At 43.8% G+C, this 22,336-nt stretch overlaps 1 protein-coding gene across 8 annotated transcripts; it reads left to right on the top strand.

Annotated features, from left to right (window-relative positions):
• Nucleotides 1–2,182: 2,182 nt before the first annotated feature.
• Nucleotides 2,183–21,912, top strand: LOC139143673 (transcription factor Sp9-like). 8 transcript variants are annotated; one of them, XM_070714186.1, is made up of 2 exons: nt 2,183–2,398; nt 19,557–21,912. In XM_070714186.1, exon 2 carries the CDS (start codon nt 19,590–19,592, stop codon nt 20,850–20,852), a length of 1,263 nt encoding a protein of 420 aa, XP_070570287.1. In that variant the 5' UTR covers nt 2,183–2,398; nt 19,557–19,589; the 3' UTR covers nt 20,853–21,912. The 8 variants fall into 8 exon arrangements, with proteins under 8 accessions (XP_070570287.1, XP_070570284.1, XP_070570286.1 ...); XM_070714183.1 differs by lacking the exon at nt 2,183–2,398 and adding an exon at nt 6,963–7,184; XM_070714185.1 differs by lacking the exon at nt 2,183–2,398 and adding an exon at nt 7,088–7,264.
• Nucleotides 21,913–22,336: the final 424 nt, after the last annotated feature.

Genomic DNA, 22,336 nt, shown 5'->3' with positions numbered 1-22,336 from the left:
TTGAAGCACCGAAATTGGGCCGCCTTATTAGCTTGTCCAAGCGTTTCTGTGTCTCTCGTTGCCAAAGACCAATGGGCCGGGATTAAAATATTAACCACTAATTTTAAACGAGCGAAACGGCCGTTGTGAAATCGAAGCCGCGTTTTAAGAAAAGCCAACGGCTAGGTACTTAATGTCACCCATAAACGGAGAGTGGGGAGGGGGTGATGGTAGTGTTGGTGTGTGTGTGTGGGGGGGGAGGGTAGAGAAAGAGGCAGAGTTGGGGGACTGACTGGGTGTCAATGATTAACCACTGAGTAAGTTACGTGCGTTGGGTAGCAAAATGAACTTCCACAAAGAGAGTAGTCACTCGACTGAACATTGGCACTGTATTCACGGCCTGCTAAAGATTGCCCGCATGATTGCGTCGCTGCGCTGTGTTCACCATTTTGAAGAGGGGGTTTGGTTGATGGCGATTTTAGCTGTGCAATTTGGGCGTCGTATTGAGACCAAAGCAGCCCCTCATCACTGGGATTATCGTAAAATCTCCACTTCCTTTGTTAAGGGCACTTCTGTCGCGAACACGGTCCATTCGACAGTTTCGGCCCATTTTAAAGATATTTTAGATTTCGCACTTTTATTGTAGAATGTATAATCGCTTTCTATTTTTTTTGCTTTCGGATAAATGATATACACTGAATATGATTCGACGATTCTTTGAAAAGTGTTTCCATAGAATCTGGGTGTAAAAAAAGGAAACAAATCTTGTACTTTTCCTCGGTAAACTTCGCAGTTTACTGAGGCAATTACGGACCCATTTGGCGGGGGTGCTTTAAGACTAAGCAGAGCAAAGAAAATAGTCGCCTGCGGAGGTTTTCTAAGCTGGAGTAAGCAAATAGGTTTGTGTAAGAGTGATGGCCATGCCTGTGTGTGCATGATAACCTTATTATGCTATACAGTGCTATCAGCCTGACATCTGTAGTCGCATGGCCTTAAAGCCAAGCAAGGCTAATCAATCGTTGCGACCAAACAGTGTCTACTCTAGCTAGTGCACAAGACAAGCAGTCCCTGCTAGTTTGCAAATCTGCCATTTTCGTCCCTGGCGCTCGACTGTGTCGCGCTGGTGCGGACTATCTATTTTTCCCCCACTCCTGTTCTTTTCTTCCGCGTTGTTTCATACGGGCGTGTCGGTATTGAGGAGCGGGACCGGCTTACAACTGTTCGTTTGTGGTGTTCTGGCTTTCGTGTCCCACCATGGCCACTGGTTGTTGTGTGTTTCTCTACGCTTCAAATCAGTTCACAGACGCGTTTGATCTGCATGAATTGAGAGCGGGTGCCCGCTGACGCGGCCTGCTACCTGGGACCGGCAATCTGTATAACAGACCCCTAGATTCCGCAATCTGTTGTCTGTATACATCATCCCAGAAGCGCCGTGCTCAATTTTCACCTTTTTTTTTCTCTATCTCTCTCTTTCTCTCACTTTCTCTCAAAGTGAGATAAACAAGATAGATTAAATGTTTTCCTTGGTGTTGATTTTTGCTAACCGAAAACGCAAACAAAGAGAACATCTTTTCCTTTTTTGTCCGATTAGACATTTTCAAACCCTAGAGAAAGTTTTCATTTGCGCTTTATTTCGTAATCTGTCGGGCCCTGCTTGTTCAGACGAGTGGCGAATAGACAAAAAACCCGCTAATATGAAGCGGCGATAAGTAAACAAAAGTGAAAACCATGGGAAATGCGATGTTATTTTTAATTAGCGGCCGCGTGAATACCGAAATCAGCGAGGAATTGATTCTGGACAGTCTCGTCTGTGGGGTGTATTCTCTGCCGTCTGACGGCTTTGTCTTCGCGACCCACACTTTGGCACACTGCGGCCGCCCCTTTTCTCCACATTTTCCGCCGGTCTTATTCCCGAGTCCCGTTGCCCACTGTGCTCCCATTGTTTCCTTTCATAAGTCAGGCGAAAAAGACTGAACACGTAACCGAGAAGAAGAAAAAAAAGAAGAAAAAAAAAGAAGGGCCGAGGGGATACGGGATGTCCCATTTGTGGAAAGCCTTACTCTGTAAATTGAAAGAAAACACACGTACTTAGTAATTAAGAAGGTGTACCGTACCAGCGCAAACAAATATGCAAACAAGGCGCACAAAAGGCGATAGGCTGAATAGCGGTGTTATACACAGGCGCGCTCGTCAACACCGCTCCACTTGTTGGGCACTCCACACACAAGTAATTGAGGGCGAAGTGTAAATATATACATACTAAATCGTAAAATAAACACCCGAAGAGTGGCTCTATTTACCCAGGTCAAACAAGAAGGAGGGTCCGACGTAGCGGGTAGTCAGCCAGTGTCAACGATCGAATTCCTGAAGACGGCTCTACGGAGTTCTAGCGGAACAAGGAGGTGGAAGTGATTTTCAAGTAAGTTTGTGTCCCTCTCTGTTTCTGCTCGTATCTCACTGAGTATTCGTCGTCGCAAAGGACATTCGACTGAGCCTCTCCAGACGGAGTATTGTTCCATCTGCATTGATTGCATCCCCTTTGCGGTTTTCTTTAAGTCTGCATACTTTGGGCTTTTTTTCTCTCTCTCTCCGGGATTTGGAATTTTATTTTGTACCGTTATTCTGTATGCAGGAACTGATTTATCGTTGTCTTTGTTACAGCCTGATGGATTTCATCACTTTTTTAGGTTTAAGTTTGAGATATTTCTTTTGCCTTCATCGTTGAAGGTAACCGGTGAGAATGTTTTACCGAAATGTTTAAGTAGGATGCAATGATGGTTTCTGTATTTTAAGAGAATATGACAGAGATTTTGAAAAAGAGTTGAGAGTTTGAGAGAGAAAGAAAGTTTGAGAGAGTGTTTGAAAGAGTTTAAGAGAGAGATTTTAAAAAAGACTTTGAGAGAGAGAGTTTGAGAGAGAAAGTTTTGAGGAGAGAGAGAGAGAGAGAGAGAGAGAGAGAGAGAGAGAGAGGGGAGAGATATTATTGTCTTCAACCTGGCAAACTTAAAAACAAAAGAAGTTTTTAATTTAATATATTGAGAGAACACAAACAGTCCCAACGTTTCTAAGACCTGCATAGTTCTACGCGTATCTCCGCGCGCGGTATTCCACAGCGGAGCCAGTCTCCTCAGTCATTTTGTCTGGGGAGTCACCCGGCGTAAGACCGGTTGGCTTGAAAGTTGAGACTGCGTAAGACCGGTTGGCTTGAAAGTTGAGACTGCGTAAGACCGGTAGCTGCCAGCGAGTATCATATTTACCAAAACAAACATTATAGAAGCCCTCAGGCCTCTGGACAATGCAGCGCTTTACAAATTTGACACAAACTTGTTACATCATTTACAAATGGTTTATTTGGAGACGAAATGAACCTGGCGACATTTATAAAGTGCCGTCGACTTTAACTTTGTTTATTTCAGCGGGCAAACCCAGAATCAGCACAGCTGCTTATCACGTCGCGCGTGCCGCTGTAAAACGCGACGTGAATTTTCAGGCGCAGCAGATGGTAGGGGGCCGTGGGCACGGGTTCCTACTTTGCGCGGTTTACATGGATAACGCTAATGCCGATTAGGACGTGTTCTGGCAAAGGACTGGCGAAATTTGATATGTAAAATATATTGTATTTGTGTGGGTTGGTTTGGGATCGTTTTGCACGGGTTAATATTCAGAACGTCTGGTGGGTCGGCGCAGAGGTGCTAATGGTTTGATTAGGTGGTAGCCGAGAGACCGGGGCACCCGAGCTCAGTAGTGGATTATGGTAATACAACGCATTCGCTTGGTAATCTGGCGTAACGGGCGAGAGACCTTGGATCGAAAGCGCAAATCGAGTTCTATCAGGGGTTGGGACAGAAGACTGGTAAGAAAAAATATTGGCGAAAATCCTCTCTGAAACAACGACGGAGTCTGTGAGCTGGGCTCACGCAGCTGGTTAAATTAGCTTTTCAGATCGATTCAATCGAAGCACTTATGGTTTTTATTTGTGTGCCTAAATGCTCAGAGAACCTGAAATGAAAAGAAAAAAAACCAACAGTGCGAGTGAGGTGGTTACCAACTTTGTATATTAAAAAGTACACTACTCCAATAAACTCCGACTCGACTTCATTGCGAGTTTTGTTTTGCCGAGTCGAACGGCATGCCGGTTCCCGGGCCAATCGTCGGCCACACTGATGATGTTAGAGAAGGGTGGCGTCCCCCTCCCCCTCAACGCCCCGTGACACACCCTCAGCCTCCCAAAAGGAAGGCCGGTTACGCCTATATGAGCTCTTCTGATAGTTAGCAGTCGTGTTGAGCAAAATGCTTTACCAGCTACCAGCTTTGTTCACCTTGAAAAGCACTATTGTCAAAATCGCTGCGCTCGGGAGCAAGCTGGATCGTTGAGCGGTGTCTCGGGCAGTTGCCCGGCTGGCCGCAATAGCCATATCGACTGACCACTTAGGGGAGTCTGCGGTGTTGCGTAGCCCCTTGTTTTGAGCAGGAAAGCGTAAACAATAACGACAATATCAGGGCGATGCATGGAGACGGCCACCAACACGTGTAGGAGCACTGCCGACACTGACGGGGATTCACTTTGTCCATAATGGCATCGATTTGGCCCACTGTGTAGATGAAAATCTTTGGTCGCTCCACTGTACGCACCAAAGCCATCTAGAGAAGGCTTAGAAGTACGGACGCTCCATGATTGCTTATAGCCCCAGGCCTCGCTCCATTTTACATTCAATAGAAACGCTGCTTGAAGGAGAAACGCCACATGTCATTTTACATCGCCCGCTTTCAGAAGCTTTTTCCTACCAAATCGACTTAATTTCGAGCTCCGATCAGGAAGACATCCTGTCCACTTCCTCGCGGGCGAAGACGGCGTTCTAGCCCACAATTTTCGTGGCGGGAGAAACAAGTCATTACAAAAAATGAAGAGTTCTATACGTCGGCAGGTGGAGGAATCGATTTAGGTAAAGGGGCCTTCATGAACTCTATTGTCACTACCAAGTGGCAGTTTACTACGTTCGTTACACCCCCTTATTTAGATTACTTGAGATAGCAAGGTGCCGATGCAGTAATTGGCTGCCCGCCCCCGGGGCCCGCCCCAGCCCAATTTCCACACAATCCATGCCGAGAATTTATCGACAGCACAAATGCCACGGGCAATCGGTGCAAAACAAGACTGGTTGGTCGTCCAGACGTATGTATACAATTTTTGTGTCGTAAAAATGACATATCCCGGATATCACGTCACGTGACAATAACAGATTATTGTTGCTGTGGGTCTCAATCATAAAACGGGACTGTAATCGGGGAGACACAAGTCGAGATTAATGGCACGATGATCCTTAATCCTTGTTTGGCTACTTACAAGTTAGTATAAGTGGCTCGGTATTAAGTCCTCCGAGAGACTTGGTTGCGATGATCATTACGGCGTACAAGAGCGATGTTTGAAGACTCTCTGTGACTCGGTAGCGATTTTTTTTGTAGGTGTAGTGGGAATTGAATGAGACCAACTGATTCTGCAAAAGCCCGCTGAATGCTACATATCAATATTGGCATGAAAATAACCTAAGGCTGTCTGCTCCATTGATGTCGAGGCGCAATCAATCAACTCCCAGAAGACAATCTGCCGTTGTATTGCTTGCACAAACTGCCTGCTCTGTTGCACACTCCTGAAAACAAGAGTGTGAAAACACACAAACCCGCGCCCCGAATAAATATGTGGAAATGAAATTAAGGACGGCAGAGTGGCGATATGTTTTTGGAGTCTCGCGCCTTTGACCCGTAAGAGTCGTCGTGTTATTTCTCGGGGATGTTTTTTGTATGTCCGATATCGTATTGTGCGGCTCTCTTCGGAGGGGGTGGGGCTACATATCCCAAGGGTGGAAGAGCCGCCGTCTCTCGCGAACACCTTCCATTTTCCATTGTGCGAAAATTATATTTGCCCCTTCGGCGCACTGCAGATGTGGTGATTTTTCATGGGTCTTTTTATGTCAATCCTTTGTCAGGTTTTTTTTTAGAACTCGGAGGGAACTGTGACAAGTAAAGGATAGAACAATGTGTCAGCTATTTCGACTAGAAGTCATATGACGCCCCCATCGAACAGACATACATAGGTATACAGACAGTCAAACAGACAAACCACTCGGGTAAACATAAAGAGAGACAGACGTATATATGTATTTGTTCGTATGCATATTTATGAGAGACATTGTGCAGGCATTGCTCTATATATGTGTGTAACTTACGTCTGCTTTGAAGCTTTTGACTGACGATTCGCACCCTCGATATAATATATCACTTCTGTTTATCTCGTTCCACATGAGAATCACGCGAGAAGGCGAACAATTTTACCACATGTATTTTTTCCCGTTGAATCCAAAGCTTTCATTGCATAGAAGCCTTGGAAGATTTCATTGATATTATATTTATATTATGCTTATTTTGTTCGTTTTGCAATATGCAAAAATATCATGACCAATGCAGAATTGACAATGGCTCGCAGTAAAACCAGCCTGCTGAGAAAAGATCTCAAATGGATTTGCCTGATTACAACCGACTTTTCCGTCAATGGTTCTGTATTATCATTAATCCCAAAGCATCCTTCAACACGTCCGTAGTTTCCATGACGACCAACTTATTCCATCGAAGGAGTTTTTCACGGTGCGAATTTTCATTGAAATATCGTCAGGGGCACGAGATCGAGAAATATTATGCGAGATCTTGTGGTAGAGGGTTATATTAGTGTCTTTACAATTGGAATCAATGATCAAACTGGCCATGGAACCACGTCACGGTAAAATAATAATCAAAAAAGCCACAACTGCAAATATATATTTGGAGAAATTACACGTGCTAAATGGCTGCCTTTCAGTGCACAGCTCATATGCGTGATGGGGATATGAAAGCAGCCTGACCCGTGTCCATCAACGCAGGGGTAAGATTTTTTCGCCTCCCTCTGCGCATCTCGTAATCTCGTATGCAAAAAATAAAACTGAAGGGACCCCGCTTTATTGGCGGATCAGCCAGAAAGCGGCACTTCAAAGTGTAGGTAAGCGGCAATTATAGGGCCAAATGGGCGGGACTGGTCATTTGCATTGTACCCGACCCAGCTCAACGGCTTACTATCGACAAAGTTACGCTGGAAAGGCCCACTTGACGTAAGGCCCAGCAAAACCAGCCCATCAAGTGCCATACTGTTTTGTATAATGGCGACGTCGATGCTTGGGGTAAGAAGTTCTTATGTACCTTTGGATTCTAATTGCGACAATTGCTCTCATTTACTCGACAAATTGGGTTTGTTAGAGACGTAAGTTACCCACCGATACGGTGGCTCGTTTATAAAGCTTGTCTTCATCCGCACCGCGTTCACTGCACGCACGCTGCTGCGACCGAGTTTCTGCTCTCGAGACTACTCGCTGCAGATTCCGTCAAAAAAAACCATGCCAACCAAATAGCAGTTCTTACTGGGAAACTGTACTTCGGGAGAGAAAAAGTTTTGTTCTTGGAAAATCCACCTTCATCCTGTACTGCGTTTCTCTCATCTGCACTTGTAAGTACGCACAAAACTGTCTTTATTCCCAACTCTTTTCCATGATTTTTTTTTGTCCGCGTTGTGGAGTTCCCCCACCGGAGTTTTGAATACTAGCATCGCTTCCGGGTATGCCATATAGGTAGGTCTTGTGGTGTGATTTGGACATCACGCCGGGACACACTCCACCTAATCGTGTTATTGGACAATACAAGGTAGCAGAGCGGGTTCAGCCCCACCGCTACCGCATGGGCTATCGTACCGACTGCTCACAGTCCCGCATTCCTTTATCAACTTTCCAGTCCGTTGGTGTCACTTCAATAATATCATCATGACTGTAAATTGCTTTTTGAATCTCAAACTGCAAAAAATGGCGCATTCAGCTACCATCTGGAATAAAATCGAGTTGCATTCGGTAGAGGGTTTTGCACTTTCATGCAAAATGTCCCAAAGGCCGCCCGGTCGAGGTATTGTTGTTGATTTCAAAGCTGGTACTTGTTTTCCGATTGCACCATGAAATTACAATGAAAGCGGGGCAAATCGTCTTCTAGAACGGGTTCGGGAGTCGGCGACTGGGCTCCCGGTCACGCTGTCCAAGTAGGAAAGAGGTGTAGTTGGACTAAAACAACGCGGCAACCATAGCTACGAATTTGCTCTATCACAGAGGTACGCAATCGCGCGAGAAAAGGTGAGTCGATGGGGTAGCTCAGCAGTGAAATGGTCTGTGTCTGACTACACAGTGAACAGAGACGCCATACTGTATTGTAAGACCGCACAATTGACATATAAACACGTTTCACCTCCGATAGTCGCTTGTCGAGATTCAGTATATAAAGCCAGTTTTGCCTGATCGGTCAAAACATCGCTTCTTCATATACATCCGTTATTTAACCAAATGTTAAGAGTGCGATACAGGAAAGTCGATCGAACATACGCGAACGTCGCCTCCACCACTTGTCAAAAAAAAAAAAACAACCTACACTCCATCATAGTAACTCTGGAAGTCAGATGGGCGGATGAAGTATTTTAATTGTATATTCTTCTTTCTATTATTGTGTATTTCCTACTATTCGTTACTGGCGAGCTCAGAAAAAACCACCATGAAAGGGATACTTTCAGACTTAATGATGTCAGGTTGCCCGTGTAGCCGTCAGCATGTGGTGTGCTGTAGCCCAGCGTCCAATCGAGCGCCCCGCCAAGCGTTGCTGAATCCAACTCACACACATTCGGTCGCCGTTTTCCCTATATTGTTCTTACAGTCGTAACCTCCTGGGCAAAAATTAACGTTTACAGCAGATATTTCTTTTCCTCGTCGCACAAAAGACACTGTTTCGCGAAGACAGAAGTCGCAAACGTGGATCAGGAACCAAATGAACTTTGGAAGCATGATGTTCAGATGAGCAAGTCGCCATGCTTCTATTCTGTCAGTATCTTCGGTAACTTACTGTCACTCTCGTTCTGTACCAACAATCTTGGAATAGAATACAGTAGTTTTGACAGCAATATACATTCTTCTCTCGGGAGAATTTCTTGGCTGTGAGTAAGATTAGGTCTAGCTATAGTATAGAAATTGTTACACGCGCGAGTTCAGATGGCCAATTTTGCTGTGCATACTCAACCTAATGAAGCGCCGCGTTGATTCCGACTTCTCACGCCGCAAAATAACTGAGCAATGTCTAATCTAAAATATAAATGAAATACCAATTTCGAAATTGTCCCTTGATCCTGAAAGAGACACGGAACTGATTCTATTTAACGTATGGTTTTTGTTCTCCGCCTCTTAATAATTAAGATTTCTGTATCGAGTTGGCCATCGGCTTATACCAGTGTTTGCTTTGTCAAAAACCTGTGTGTTCAGACTTTTGACTTCATAAAATTGAACCTTCACTGAGACGACACAAGGGAAATTGAAACTGAATCTATATGCGAAACCAAAAGTCACCGAAATCACTAGACAGGTAACGGAGATTATGTTTTACGCATCTTCTCTACATTGTGCCACGTGTGAACATTGCAGCAGATAACGGTTCCTTCGTGTGAAAAACTTCCGTTTGACATTTGGAATCACATCATCATAATATCAGATAAGTATAAATTAGTGTTGCCTGGTTTGTGTTGCAGTCTTCTCGGACACGCTACGCCAACCGTGACAAAAAAAAGAAAGACAAAAAATGAAAACAAACAACAGAAATCTACAGGCTCATGAAGTTTGCATGGATGCGAAACTAATATCACCCACATCTGTAGTGTTTTACATTGGAAAATGGCTGACATTAGATGAAGCAAAGTTTCTTGTTATTGTTGTTTTGCTTTGTTTTGTCTTGTATTTTGTTGTGACATTTGTCCCACTTGCTAGCTGTATTCCCCAGTGCCACTTTGTGCAGATTTCGCATTCATTGTAAAACACTCCGTCGAAGGACTCGGGTTACGTGGCTTCGGTTTCACGTGTTCTTTTTCTTGCTACTTACTATTCATATATGAGCGCAATTCAGTCTTGACGTTTACAACTTTTTCAAATATGGTACTACGAATCTGTCGTTGCAAAAAACAGATGCATCTTTCTGAAATGTTTAGGAGAACCTTGCGTCGTAGACCGGCTGGTGCTGTTTAGCGTCTGGTGTTGTAGGGCCGTGTGGTGTTGTCTGAGGAACGGCTGGTGTGACTGCGACAACATGGTACTATCACTTCAAATAAAGGCTAAATAAGGTCGAAAAATCGACAGTAAGTCTCTGATTTTCCAGACTGAAATCGCCCCGCTTTCAGATGCACCGATAAACAGTCGCCGATCGCATTTTAGTCAACTTTCTAAGCGGTTTTTTTATTACTTTTTCAGCGGGATTATTACAGTTCAAAATGAACCCTCGCCCCGTTCTGATATCGCTACTTGAGTGTGTTGTCGACCGGAAATTGAGTCCATCTGAACGAGTGTCGTTTGATTGATCGTAGTCAGTGTAGTCAAAATATTAATATTGTGAACAAGGGGTATCATCTCAGCCAGGCATTATCTACCGCGAGATCATCAACATTGAAAATACAATAATTGTAAATCACCGGGGAAAAGAAGAGAAGAAAAAAAAGGCTCGTAGAATTGAAACAGTATCATGTCAGGTTTGGTTATAAATCCACGGGGGCTATTGCGTCGAGCGTGTTTTGGAACATTATGCATATATTGATTCAGAGTCTAATATAGCTCGGTGAATTTTGCTTTTTGTTTTTAGCTTACTATATGGTGTCAACACTGTAAACGACCTCGCGCAGCGAAGGTATGGCTGAAATAAGTGTGGCTAATTTTAGTGTTATTCGCGTCTGCCCTTAATCACGATAACTATTGCCGAGTTGGCATGGTTATGCGCGCCTTTTAAAGACTACTCAGTCTAAATTCGTCCCGTACTTAATAAAAAAAACCCTGTTGCTTTCTATTTTGCAGATGTTAAAGCTGTTTCTTTTAATACTATCACGGTCGTGTTCCGAGAATTGTTGTCTTTCCTTGCAGTTACCAGTTATCGGTGTCCTATCAATGTTCTATATTTCCTGTGGTACCTGTTAGTTGGCTATGAGTACTATTCATGTTAACTGTGAGCTAAATCGTGAAAATCTTTCTCCCTTTATCGCATGTGTAACCTTATTGTTTGAGTATTTATGTATTTCTTTGTTTGTCTTTTTTAGTAATCTGCAAAATGTACAGATGGTGTTTTGCACATACGGTTTGCCATGTTCAAGTTTCTAAACCCGCAGTTCCAGAACTCATTTGAGCGTGGAGGCGCGCGGAATTCGCTGTACCCGGGGCCAAGCTTGCAAGCGCATAGTTCGTCGTAACGGAGGCGAATCAATAAGTCAAAAGACGGGGGGGAGGGGGGCGCAAAACAGGATTTTGGAACTCCAGGTTCATGTTTGTGCCTTCGTGTGTTATCCCCTCTCCCCTCATTAACGTGTCAAATACCCTTCACCGGCCAGGCAGAGGTCTAAATATTGGAAGCTGCCTCATAAACCGCGATTACATGGTGACATAACGGCGTCAGTTACTTCGTGGTATGGTATGTCGATTTCTGCTCATAGCTAACATGCATTTCTGTAACAAATGCGGCTAGTTCTCACGCGAATTAAGGCGGTCGTCATTAACAAATTGCTGTTGAAAAATTTACTTGAATAAAGAGAAGAAAATATTACCCCTTTTTGCCACGCCAAATCCTAAACTACTTAACGACGCATAGTTCCGCGTATCAGAAATCTCGTTAAAAACCTGCATAACAATGAAATAAATGCCACTTCTTCTCGTCGTGACGTATTCAGTATCTATATTTTCCTCGAATTCCCCCCCCCCCTCCCTCTCCCCTAAAGCTGCAATATCTGCGCGACGGTTTCTCACCAAATGCAAAGCCCCGCGATGCCGATATAGAGTGAGCATTTGGTTTTCGCCGACAGCCTGTGTTTCAAATCGGGCGACCTCGATGCATTTCTCCATTGTGACTGTGAGGGTTGATTTATAGCCGACCACTTGAGAAACAAAACAACACTAGAGCAAATCTATAGGTCAATTGCTGAAAAAAAACGACTGTCAATTCATCGGCCAAGTAGAGATTTCACTCCAAATCTATTGCAACATTCCCGCTCAATGTACAGTCTGTATTGGGCCCTGCTCTCTTTGAAAAGCGAGAAAGTGTACATTTCTCATCAGGGGTGGTTTGTCTTTGCGGCGGGTCGGGCATTCTGTTTTCTTTAGGAAGAAAAAAGGTAACGTGACTATTGAACGGCTTATAACTCCGAAAACAAACTGTGTGTTTTCGTTCCTCTTACAACCAGGCTCTATACTTAAATCAATATACATTGTAAATGCATGCTTGCACCAGAAGTCTTTCTTTAGTGAATTAGCCAACTGATCATATAATTAAGGTTTATTAAGAAGATTGAAAATTGGAGGTCGTCGGTGCGTTTGCAACCGACTTCTGGTTGTCTTGAAGTTCGGAGATAAAGAAAGAAAAAAACAGGCGAGTGAAGGTGAGACGCTTGAGTGATCACTAATGCCTCGAAATTCGTGTGAAGACAGAGACGAACTGCGCTCACTGTTTCTCCGTGCTCGTTCCATGGGCCCGTTCCTTTATTATTACCTCTTTGCTTGCTTTGACGGTTTGTCTACAGTACTCCCCAGTTCCTAGCTCATAAACTTGTTTCTCTCAAATGTTAAAAAAAGTGTTTATTTCGAAAAAGAGAGAGAGAGATTTGGTCACTGCCCAATACAGGTATTTTTCCACCGCGGGACAGGGCATGAACAACGGTAATAATTCTTCGCCGACTTGTACTAATTTTAACTACGTTGTTCGTCTTCCACGGTCCACACGCCATTCTACTGGTACCAGCACCGACACCCCCTCTACCCACGGTAGTTTGCAACGAATAATTTGATTGGTTAATGATAATGCTGCCGCGAAACCACTTCAGTAAATCGACGTATCATTGCGAGACTTGCATATGTACCAGATGGATGTGACCTTTGTCGGATAGATTTTCACCCCGGGGCTAGAAGTCGACTCTGGGCATGTTTTCTGGAGGAGGTAAATTATGTTACTAGTTGTTTTAACATGGGTATCTCTCCCCTGCTGGCTTGTTAATGTCGCCGTACTTGGATGAGTTACGGAAAACTTATAAAAAAACACAGCATTGCAATTTCTCTGTGGTCCGTACCGAGCTAAAATTAGACCAATTGTCAAATATTGGCAACCGGTGTACCATTCAGGTTTTTTGATCGATGTCACTTCAATCGAGCTACCGGTCTTTCGGTCAGTGGGCACGGGCGAGTCAGTCGATTTCACGTTCACTGATTCTCACAGCCAAGTCGGTATCCCGGTTAGTCGCAGGGTCCAACGCCTTCCCATAGGGTAAGTTTCCCAATACATTTCCAGGGGGAGGGAGTTTTTCCAATAGTCCTATACAGTTGCAGTCTCCCTGTGTGTCCAGCCAGCAGCTTATATCGATCCAGTCCCTTGGCTGTTCCACTTGGATCGGTGCTCAAGTCGCTTAGCATTCAACTCACTCAGTGTTCATTTAGTGCCCAAGTCACTATGTGTTCCACTCAATTAGTGCTCGGCTCAGGTAGTGTTCCAGGGCGTTGCGATCCCATGGAAAAAGGAGTAAACCTAATCCAAGTCGGTAGATGTTGGAGTTATCTGATGTTGAGAGTTTCTCCCATCTAGTAATTTGTGTTTCAAACTCCTAGCGTTCACGTCAAGGTGCGTTTCAAATAAGTCCGGCTTAGAGTTTATTTCCGAGTTTTACAGTATTAAAAGTTAACTCAGTAAGTGCTCTTATAGTGGAATTGAATTCGACGTTCCGCTTTGCCATTGCTGTGATCGGTAAGTGTTCAACCATTTTAAGATCACACTTGCTTTGGTCAGTTAGCGTTCAATCATTTGAAGTTACGATATTCTAGTGCCATTCACCGAGCCAGGAAGACTAACTGTAAGGCCAGCCAGTCAGTCACATTGTGCCAGAGCATAAGCAAATCTATGCAGGACTGCCTCCAAACTTTCAGTCGGACTTTTCAAGCGAGTCAGTCAGTCGGTCGGTCAGACTGCCATTCTTGCGGTATGTCCATCACAATGCGCAGGGGTCTCTTGGCGAACCACTACTCACATTCAGTCGTTTTAACCAGTCTATCATTTACTCAATAAAGTCAAGGAATTAACCATAAATTAGCGAGAACGACTTTATAAAAGTCGGCCGGCACAATATTGGTCATTTTTCATCCGGGAAGTTGTCCAGTTTTCACCCAAATGCGACTCCCTCAGCCGGTAAATCGTCCTTCATTCAATTCATCCTTATAGAGAACCGCATACGTGCCTCTTCTTTAATTTCTTTTTTCCGTCGTTATCAACCGCTTCTTTGTCGTCTCGCAATGAACAAGTTGCCGTTACAGGTCAAGGGTCATTTGACCCACAGAAAGCGGTTGTACTACACTTTTTAATCGTTTTCTTATTTAAAAGCTCTTTCGACTCGGCGTCCCGTTTGTAAGTCTTTAACAACTCGGCTGAATGCATCGAGAGGTGTATCAAAGATTAATGACAGCAAAGCTGGCCGAAATTCAATCAATGACGATAAACATCTCGCGAAACCCTCCATAGTTCTTGAGGAAGACTTTATAGATGCTAACGGCCTTTCTCCATTTTGGCTTTTCATAAAGTCTGCATGATGACCTGGTCATATTTGCATTTCTAAAATCACCGCCATCAATCACAGTGTCATCCGATACCAGATATCAAAATGTCTACCAAAAGTACGATTTTTAATGTGTGTAAAATACATGGGACAGTTTGCATCGTTCGCAAAGCGATCTCAAAAGATAGCGAAAAAAAGCATGGGTCCCGTACAAAATGTTTACAGCCTAAACAACATTTATGCGGACATTCCCGAAAAATCTCCCGTTTTATGTCTGTGCCACACAATCACTCACATCACAACGACTGGGCAGGCATGTGTCGTTACTTTGGAATAAAAGAACGAACACTTTTAGACCACACCACGCCCCAGTGCTATATCTCTATGACAGTCCGACTAAAGATGTGTAATAATAGAAAAATTATATCAATCAAGTATGGATGGGCTAGGAGGAAAACAGTTATCACTTCTGTGTGCATCGTGTAGTGGTGTGCTTTTTATGACAGGAAGAATAACACCAGTCTTCTGGCCTTGTCAGCCCCTATCTCTTGGGGAGATTAATGTTACTGGGTAATCAATATAATACAATGTGTGTGTTTTTCGCAACTGCTATTTTTTCTGTTCTGCTTTTCTTGTAAATGTAGCGCCAACGCCTATAGGAGATTATTTCCCGTTTTTTACTGTGTCAGCTTCATGTCTTTATAAGCATGGTTTTCTGTAAAAAACATACTGAATATTTCATGTTATTTTCGTGTCTTATTTTGAAAGAAAGATTACAGAGACGCGAGGAAGACCACCTCGAAGTTTGAATTGATTTTTCTCCCCTCTCCATTGTAATTATTCAACGCACTGATGGACATGTCTGGCTCTTCTTTCTAAAGTTTTCATATACACAGACGGCATCCTTCGATTTACTCCAATGTTTGTCACGTGTGTGACGTCAGGGCCAATCATGCCTATTTAATGATACTGTGTGCGTTACCAGTTCGTAGCTGCTGTGTAGCTCGGAATCCTGGATATCGTTTTTAAACGGTATTTTCTTTCAAGGTTGGTCTGGTTACAAAAAATGGACGTTACCTAGCAGCGCCACATATCTTGAAAGTTTCAGCCTAGGCAACGGTTGGCCAAGGAGCGTATGGATATCTGCTCAGCTATAGGTGACTGGTTTTGCATAGCTTCTTATGTTGGAGCTCCTTCAATCGAGTGCCGCTCGTTTTTCACCCTGTCAAACTCCCTTTGTGCCAGCAACGCCCAGAGGTTTAGAAAAGTCGACTCAGACGACATGTTTGTCAACTTAAACGTGAAATCGAGACAGCTTTATCATGCCCTTTTGGGTAATCTTATCGGTCGAAGTGCCGACTGGAATGCTCAGTTGAGTTTACCTCCGTGTTGTTGTCAATGGGACACCCACCTCTTCCATATCATCCACACAATATCCCGGCTCCGCCTGATCTGATAAAACGTGAAAGACCATAATCAAATTATAATTCTGAAAAAAAAATGGCTTTGCATGATAGTGCCCTAAAACCATGGTATATGTAGACCGTCTTAACCTATACAGTTTTAGCTGAGCTTTTTTGATTGAAAAGGTAAAAGGAAAGAAAACTCCTATTATATTAAGCAATGATAAATTTGTGTTATTTGGCCTTATAGTACTTTGCTGCAACCTACTTATTATTTAACGAGATACATAGTACATGGATATATGGATACATCATTAGTTACATCGGTACGTAGGTACATACATACACACACACATGCATGCATACATACATACATACATACGTACATACGTACATACGTACATACGTACATACATACATACATACATACATACATACATACATACATACATACATACATACATACATACATACATACATACATACATACATACATACATACATACATACATACATACATAAATAAAACAGGAAAATTCGCAGAGAGATTTATGATAATGGACGTTAAACTGTGAGACATAACATTGCTGAAATTACGTATGCCAAATGACTGTTTTAAGGTATTGCACAATTTTCAATATCAGCTTTTGGGAAGTAAGCGAAGAACAGATATAACAAAAAATAAACCCTTAAATCCTGCTGAGATGAGTTTCAATGAGGTTTTGATTTCATCGTTGTGACACTAGAAAGGAGACGAACAATATGGGCCGGCCATACAGAGTCACTTAATGGCGCTAAACATGAAATTAATCACACATAAATCCTGCCATAAACTCATTCGTCCGATCACCTCTCTCCACCAAGAGTCATTAAGTAACCATTTTGACATAGAATCTTGGCTGTCAGCTAATAAAGCGGTGAGTTCGAGGTTTTACCCCTTGTCTCTGGGGATTCGCTTTTCAAGTATCCCACCTCAAATACTCGATCGAAACATTAAAAAAGAAAACCAGCAAGTAAAAAACGGAAACCCTCCGCACATAAATATTTCAAGTGAGAGGCGACTTGGGGGTAATAATGCCAATACAAACGCATAGACACGAGATTTTGCAGATCTGACGTAATTATACCACGGCCTCCTCATTGGTTTATGGTCTTAACAGCGATAAGACTAAGAATCAATATTTAATCTCTCGCAGGAAAACAGGGCATATGAGTTCACGTATCAATCTGCACATTTTCTGGGAGACATTTGAAGTAACATCCGATATTTAGAGTTAGGTTGGTTTAAATGTAGGAGTTTTGGGAAGACACACATACGTCGGTCAACACATGAGATCATTATCAGACTAATGGTGAACATCAACGCCATTATACACGATAGAAAATTAGTTCCCAGTAGAAAGTAACTACATTATTGGGTTATATTTGTCATTTTACATGCAACACTTCAGACTTCAATTCTTAAGTTTCCAAAAACCGCTGTCTTCGTAGACTGTGAGCAGCTTGTCAAGGATCAATCGAACAAGGACGGACACTTATTCAATTTCTCTGCCTGTTTCGTTCGATCACTGTCATCCCCATATTCTGTAGGCCCCTCCTCTATCAATGGCAACTTTCGACCATAAATACGCCCTCCTGCCCATTTCCCGACAAGCTCGTACAAGTTTCTTGTTTCCTAGGTTCATTGCAAAAGTTCAAGTTTTTAATCCTCGACCAGAAACAACGACAGGCAGACTCTCATGAACTGTTGATGTGAAAGTGTTGTTGTTTTTTCACCGCCATTAAAGGACTAAGCGAATCCAATGCTTCTTGTAAAGACACACCCCCTCCCCCTCCGAAGAATGATAGTACCACATGTTCAGTTTAAGGAAATTCGAATTCGACAAGGCAGACAGTTATGACGTCACTGTTGTTCTAAAGTTTGATTGCACGATTTTTCGTCTGTTCCCTTTTTGGTCAAGATTCACCATATCGGCCTCGGCGTTGACTCGGCGGCAAATGTGACCATATGGCACGGGAAGAGTTTCGGCATATTCAGCGTAATAATACAATACGCGAACCCATGAACCAAAGTCCAGACGTTTGACGCACGCTGCTCGAAAAATCAGATACTTTTGTCAGACAGTCATAGCCTCGCAAAATGTGGGTGGAAAGTCCATCCATTTTCATCAACGAACAAATTATTATGTATCACATTCATATTGGACATTAAAGTTTAATTTTATTTATATTTTGCCCTATTTTATTCTCGGCTGCAAATACTATAAAACCAGTGTCGTCAGCGCGGTTATAAATACTGAATCGTCCGGTCAACTGCAACGATTCTGAACTTTTTAATTCCCACTTTAGAATATGGACCGGTTGCTATTTCTGATGCGTTCGTGTTTGATATTGTTACCTTAATGCGCAACGAAACTCAGGTAGCTCTCAATTTAACGGGTGACCGGTATATCTCTCTGCTCGCCTGAGAGAGCAACCATATTTTCGCCGCAAAAGGCTAATTATTTGGCAAGGTCACGGTGAACGATACATAAATATTGGTCACCAAAACATCGAACACGCACGAGTCGATTTGAATCTCAGAGGACAGTGCCGCAGTTGACCCTGTGCAGCAAATGACTCCTCCCGGTCAATGATGATTCGTTGTTTGTTTGTTGAGCGATTCGTTTGTTTTACCGCCACATTACTCACATGCTCCCGTGCGGTGAAGGATGGGTTGTTGCTCGGCCTGACAGATGCTGTTGTTGGCCGAGGGTGAGGATTCTGTGCGTACGATCGACACCCCCAGGAGAATGCGCGTTGTAGGTTCAAGTGGGAGCTCGCCGAAATCTAACGGGAAGTTTTACGACGATTGCCAACTTAGTAGCATCATTGGCGGCATGATGGCCAACCTGTAGGAGCGACTAAAAGAGGCGCTGTCCCACTTGATAGATGTGTTGGGCCAGGTTTTTCCGATAGCGGGTTCTTTACAAAAAAGTCAAAAACAGTTAACTTTGGACACTGTTCGCCTGTAAGACAAACAACTCCGGCTTGTGAAATCTTTATGGTCGTTTTAAGTCGAAGTGATCTGGAATACCTTTGTTTTCCGGCTGTTTCGCTGACAAGAGGCTGGGCATTAAAATATCCATAAAGGCTTACATCGAACAAGACATTGATCTCATGTGAGAAATTTTACGAGACGACAATTCGGGAGACCTTTCGGCAAGACGATTACGTCCGATTTTGTGACACAGAGACTGAAAATAGCGGTCAGATTACAAGAACTTTATTGACGGGCCGACCAGTTGAGCTAGTCATCGCTAGTTATCGTGTGCCCGCCCTTTGATTTCTCACGGAATAGCTAAACAACTGCTTTGTTCGACCTTTTTACGGGCCAGGGGTACCATATTTTCACTCACACATTGGAAGTGGTATATATCTTTAAAACTGACTTTCAGCAGAGAACAGGTTTCCATGCCACCAACTTCCTAAATTAATATGTAGTAATATATGTTTTTGGTATTTTCTTTCTCTTCCAGGAGCAGCCACGTCCCGGTGCCACTCCACTCGCCATGTTAGCAGCTACGTGCAATAAAATAGGTAATAGGAGCCCGCCTCCCTTGGCGGACGCAGCGATCGGGAAGGGTTTCCACCCCTGGAAGAAAACCACGCCGAGTTTTACCAATCCTTCGAATATAGTCAACCCGAGGCTGGGCGGATTCTCGTCGGACAGCACGCTGACATCGGGAATTTCGTCGTATTCTCTGGCTCAGTCGTCCAACCCGATCACCTCCTATGCCAGCGATTTGTTCATTCCCAATATGGCGTCCCAGGTGAGAAACTCGCAGTCGGACCTGTCGAGTCAACCGGCGATTATACAGAAAGTACATGGCGGCATGTCGGAGGGGTATATGTCGAGCATGTACCAACGGATGGGTGTTGCGCACCCCTACGAGCCCACGGCTTGGTTCAAACCGACGCCGCACCACGGACTTTCCGGGGATGTTACTACGAGTGGAGGTTCCTGGTGGGACATGCACGCGCACACGCCGTCGGCGGCAAACTGGCTCGACCCAGTTCAAAATGTGAGCACGACGCTGCACTCACAGCTCCCAAACTACAGTTGTTCGGACTATTCGCTGGCCGCACACCCGGCGCTCTCAAGCAATCACGCAGCTCAGTTCCTAACGACTCCGCCACTTTTACAGGACAGCTTCAAAACTATGCTTCCGAGCCACTGTGACATGATGAGTATGCCCAGTATGTCATCGCCGTTGATGAGCCAGCCGGGCCTGTCGGGACTTTCCGCCGCCTCACGGGCAACGCGCAGGTACACGGGAAGGGCCACTTGCGACTGCCCCAACTGTCATGAGAATGAACGACTCGCGGCCGCCGGGAAAAGCATCCCAAAGAAAAACATCCATAGCTGCCACATTCCCGGATGTGGCAAGGTGTACGGGAAAACGTCTCACCTCAAAGCTCATCTGAGGTGGCACACGGGGGAGAGGCCGTTTGTTTGTAATTGGCTGTTCTGCGGTAAGCGGTTCACCAGGTCGGACGAACTCCAGCGGCACCTGCGGACTCACACCGGGGAGAAGCGTTTCGCCTGCCCGGTTTGTAACAAACGATTTATGCGCAGTGACCACCTCAGCAAACACGTGAAAACCCACAACAGCGGCGGTGGCGGAAAGCGGAGCGGAAGCAGTAGCGGCAGCGACACGGAGAACAGCCAAAGTGGTCCGCCGAGTGTGCCACCGTCCACACCCGGCAGCGTCTCCACACCAACCCCAGTACCCACTGACACGCAGTCGAACTCAAAACCTCTCCTTCCTTGAAAAGAAGAATATAAATATTGTAACCATTTCACTCCAAGTATTCGTGAAGTGTCAGTATAGTCAGCGAGAAAACATTCATAAGTATAAGCCGGATTGCTCTCAGCGCTGAGTAGTTTTGACGAGAGATCTGCAATGAACAGCGGATTTGTGACATACATATATGGACCACCGACCAACCACTAACGGCATATTCGAACCCTGCAGATACATCAGAGAATAAAGCTAGATATGTTTATGAATTAAGACAGAAATATTTTATGGCAAACCGTCAACACGAAGTTTCCAAGCTTCTGTTGTTATGATTTGATACCGAATTATATTTGATATTATATAAGGTAATGTCAAGCCGATTTTTATTGACTCTGTACATACGTTACTATGGTGTTCTGTAGAAGTGTCAATCTTGTGGTTATCATTTAAAAAAAAATCCCCATTGTAGATTTCGACAATACATATATACATATATGCAAGCAATAACATTTGCAGATCCTGTGTTTATAAAATTTGAGAGTCAAAAGCTCCGGTTTGAGATTTCTTTGCCACGAGGCGTTCTCAACAGTGACTCCTTTTCATCACTGGAAAATTAGTCACGAGGGCCAAAGAAATTCGTATTAAGCAATAAGTGAGCTATTGAATTGAAGTGTGCAAATTTAAGTATTGTGAAAAGAGCCATTCAATCGGACCCTCTGTCGTTTGAAAGTCACCTTACATTTTGGAGCATTTTCATCCACAACAAAACCTGATGGAAACATCTAAACGATTAACCAGCATGCGGTGACCGTAATCTCCCCATCATTTTATCAGATGATTTTTTTTTCTCCCTTTTTGACAAACTTTTCAAAATGTCGAAAAGTCGAGTTGCGGGTAGCTGGGTTATTGTTTATTTATCCCACTTCAGAGAGGAAAGAGGAGTTTACAGGTGACGTTTGCTTCAACAAATATTTTGGACAGTATATTGTTAACTTTGCCCACTTGAACACTCCCTTCTTAACTATTTTTTGTCATTAGTTGCGTCAGTTACTTGTCTTTGAAGACAATAAATTCAACTCTTTAAAAAGCATTGTCCTCTGAGGGTGTATCCCTTCGTTTTCTGTTCATTAACGTTTTGTTTTACACGATCAACAAGTAGCTGAATAATCCCTTCTCTATTCGGCTCCACTCCCAACGTCTTTGTTCTAACCGACTTGAGTGCTCCTTCTCTTTTCAAATCTACTCATTTGGCGATTCTTGAGAGACAGGGTGTCGTCGACTTAAAATGAGTGTTAAGACGCAAGGAGTAATTTGCAAAGTCTTTTCTTCCTTGTCTTGTTTTGCACATGCATATGGAAACTGCATAAGGTCGGCCTGCACTGAAGAATTGCCGCATTGCCCGACGGTGTTCTTGAATTAAAATTGTATAACCTTCTTTAAACGCGTTCACCCTTAGATCTGAACTCGAAGTGTCAAATCGAAATGAAAGCACAACCTCGCACATCATGGCTTAT

The sequence above is a fragment of the Ptychodera flava genome, chromosome 11, assembly GCF_041260155.1.
Source record: "Ptychodera flava strain L36383 chromosome 11, AS_Pfla_20210202, whole genome shotgun sequence".
Taxonomy (NCBI): domain Eukaryota; kingdom Metazoa; phylum Hemichordata; class Enteropneusta; family Ptychoderidae; genus Ptychodera; species Ptychodera flava.
The sequence above is the reverse complement of the archived record's forward strand: the minus strand, read 5'-3'. Positions and strand labels throughout refer to the sequence as shown.